This window comes from Convolutriloba macropyga, unplaced genomic scaffold (assembly GCF_964194025.1).
Source record: "Convolutriloba macropyga unplaced genomic scaffold, txConMacr16.3 SCAFFOLD_6755, whole genome shotgun sequence".
Taxonomy (NCBI): Eukaryota; Metazoa; Xenacoelomorpha; order Acoela; family Convolutidae; genus Convolutriloba; species Convolutriloba macropyga.
In genome coordinates this window covers 1-2,000 of record NW_027449736.1, presented here as the reverse complement: position 1 = coordinate 2,000, position 2,000 = coordinate 1, and the positions used below count along the sequence as shown (strand labels likewise).

The 2,000-nt window shown below is 59.3% G+C and overlaps 1 protein-coding gene across 1 annotated transcript; it reads right to left on the bottom strand.

The window, feature by feature from the left end:
• Positions 1-1,143: 1,143 nt before the first annotated feature.
• LOC142355288 (uncharacterized) lies at positions 1,144-1,894 on the bottom strand (the record flags this gene model as incomplete). The annotated part of the gene is made up of 4 exons (XM_075407495.1): positions 1,814-1,894; positions 1,535-1,633; positions 1,343-1,411; positions 1,144-1,260 (listed from the first exon to the last, which is right to left on the bottom strand). Coding segments are annotated over exons 1-4 (366 nt in total), but the record flags the coding sequence as incomplete, so codon positions are not given.
• Between the last annotated feature and the right edge of the window lie 106 nt (positions 1,895-2,000).

Here is a 2,000-nt window from a genome sequence, read left to right as displayed (position 1 = left end):
TCTGGTGCGCGGGCATTCTCGCGAGGTTGGCATGACAATATATGCCACACCACACACACACACACACACACACACACACGCACACACACACACACACGCACACACACAGCATGCCGATGCTCAAAGCTGCAGACACACCTCAACACTACCCAGCGCTACGTATGCAGGGAGCCCAACTCATGCGGCGACAGGAAAGCATGGCAGCGCTGAAAATTGTCCCACAGGGTCCGCCCTGCCTGCTGTTTATCATAGTGAATTTTTGTGTTTGAATTTTAAACCTGGGGGCGCTGGCACTGGGCACTGCCAGCCTAACCGTGCCCCCGACCAACTGGGGACTAACAAGAGAAATATAAGAGTGGATCAATCGGAGTTGAACAGGAGCCTCAAGAGCCAACATGCTGCGCGTGCCACATCGACCGCATGGACCCACGAGTTGACGATGAAGACCGGGCCAAGCCGGGGCGAGCTCCGCTACAGGAGTGACGGGTCAATGATGACGTGTTTGATGTTCTCTCGCCCGGAGCATCGCAGAACAGTGCTGGTGTAGGAGTACGTATAGGTCACGTGAACCATGCCATCTCGTGCCTGTATCATTGCTGGGTAACTGTATTCCGGACTGAGTATTGTCGGAAGAGCCGGGGGGGGGGGGGGGGGGGGGTTAGACCGGTTGGATGAAACACAGGCGGAGGGGCAGAGGCAGGGTGGCGGGAGCCGGCAAGCACGAGCACACAACAGGGTCAGCTCAGGGCATCACCCGTGCACTTTGTGGACGCCATCCCAAATAAGCTCCCGGCACTCTATGGGGGGCTCCGGGATGTCATCCCTTTCCTCCAGCACGATCTGGGCCACAAACGCAACCGCCAGTGTCAACTTTGGGGCGCGCAAGACGATCCCTTGTTTCGTGGTGGGCAGAAACAGAGAAGGGAGGGGGGGGGGGGGGGGGGTCCACACCGCGTCCTCAAACGTCTGCCCATCGTCAGTGCTAACGGCAATTGCCAGTTTGCTGCGGCTTCTCCCCTGCGAAAGCATCAGCCGGAGCCAGGAGTGCGAGGTCAACAGGTGTGTGTGTGTGTGTGTGTATGAGTGTGTATGAGTGAGGCGGCTGAGGGCTGGGGCTGTGTACAGCCGGGCCTCGTCACCTACCTCTGTGACGGGGTTGTAGGCCAGAAGCAGCCTGCCGTCAGCCAGGACCACAGAGTCTATTGCGCTGTGAGCATTCTCCAGGTTGGTCTTTTTTGCAGGCTCCCAATGAGCGGCATCCTGCCGCCAAACCCCTGGTCAGATTATGCCGTCGAGGGACCAGATGTTGGGTGGGGACTGCACCACGCTTTGCAGGGCTCACCTCGTCTGCCTTGGCGACGTAGAGCGTTTCGTCCGTGCTATGGGCAATCATTCCCATCCCTGAGGATGACTGCAAGGCACAACGTATGGCAAGGTTCATGTCAGACGGGGAACGCGAGCAAGTCAGGCGGCTGTGCCAGAGGCCCAGCCTCCCCGCACCCACAACTACGGCCGCCCTCCCCGGCACACGCACCTTGAAGATCGTGGGTTGGCTTAGCCGGCTGAAATGGGTGGAGGATCGGGTGAAAGTACGGCCCCGGTCCTCGGTTTTCTCAAAGCTGATTTTCCATCCCTGCGGCAACAACGTCGACGAGCAAACAGGGCTCAGAAGGTGTAGGGTGGCGGGGTGGTGTTGATGCTTGGGGCAAGGCGAGGTTTTCATATTGGTGTGTTGCTGCGTCCAATTGCGGATTCACACGGTTGGCGGTTGCAGCTTCAATGACATGGGGCTTGAAGTGGTGGGGGGTGGGACCTTGTCTGAAAGGTCAGCCGAGGCGGCAAGCACAGATCCGTCGTTCAGAGTGACGGGCTTGGTCTTGGCGGGGCCCATCATCCTCCTGGGCAATCCCTGGAGGCAGCATGGGGAGAGGGTCAGTACTGTACAGTACCGGCCCTGCCCTTGGGGGCCAGCGTGTGGTCGACAGGGGCTGCTCACCATG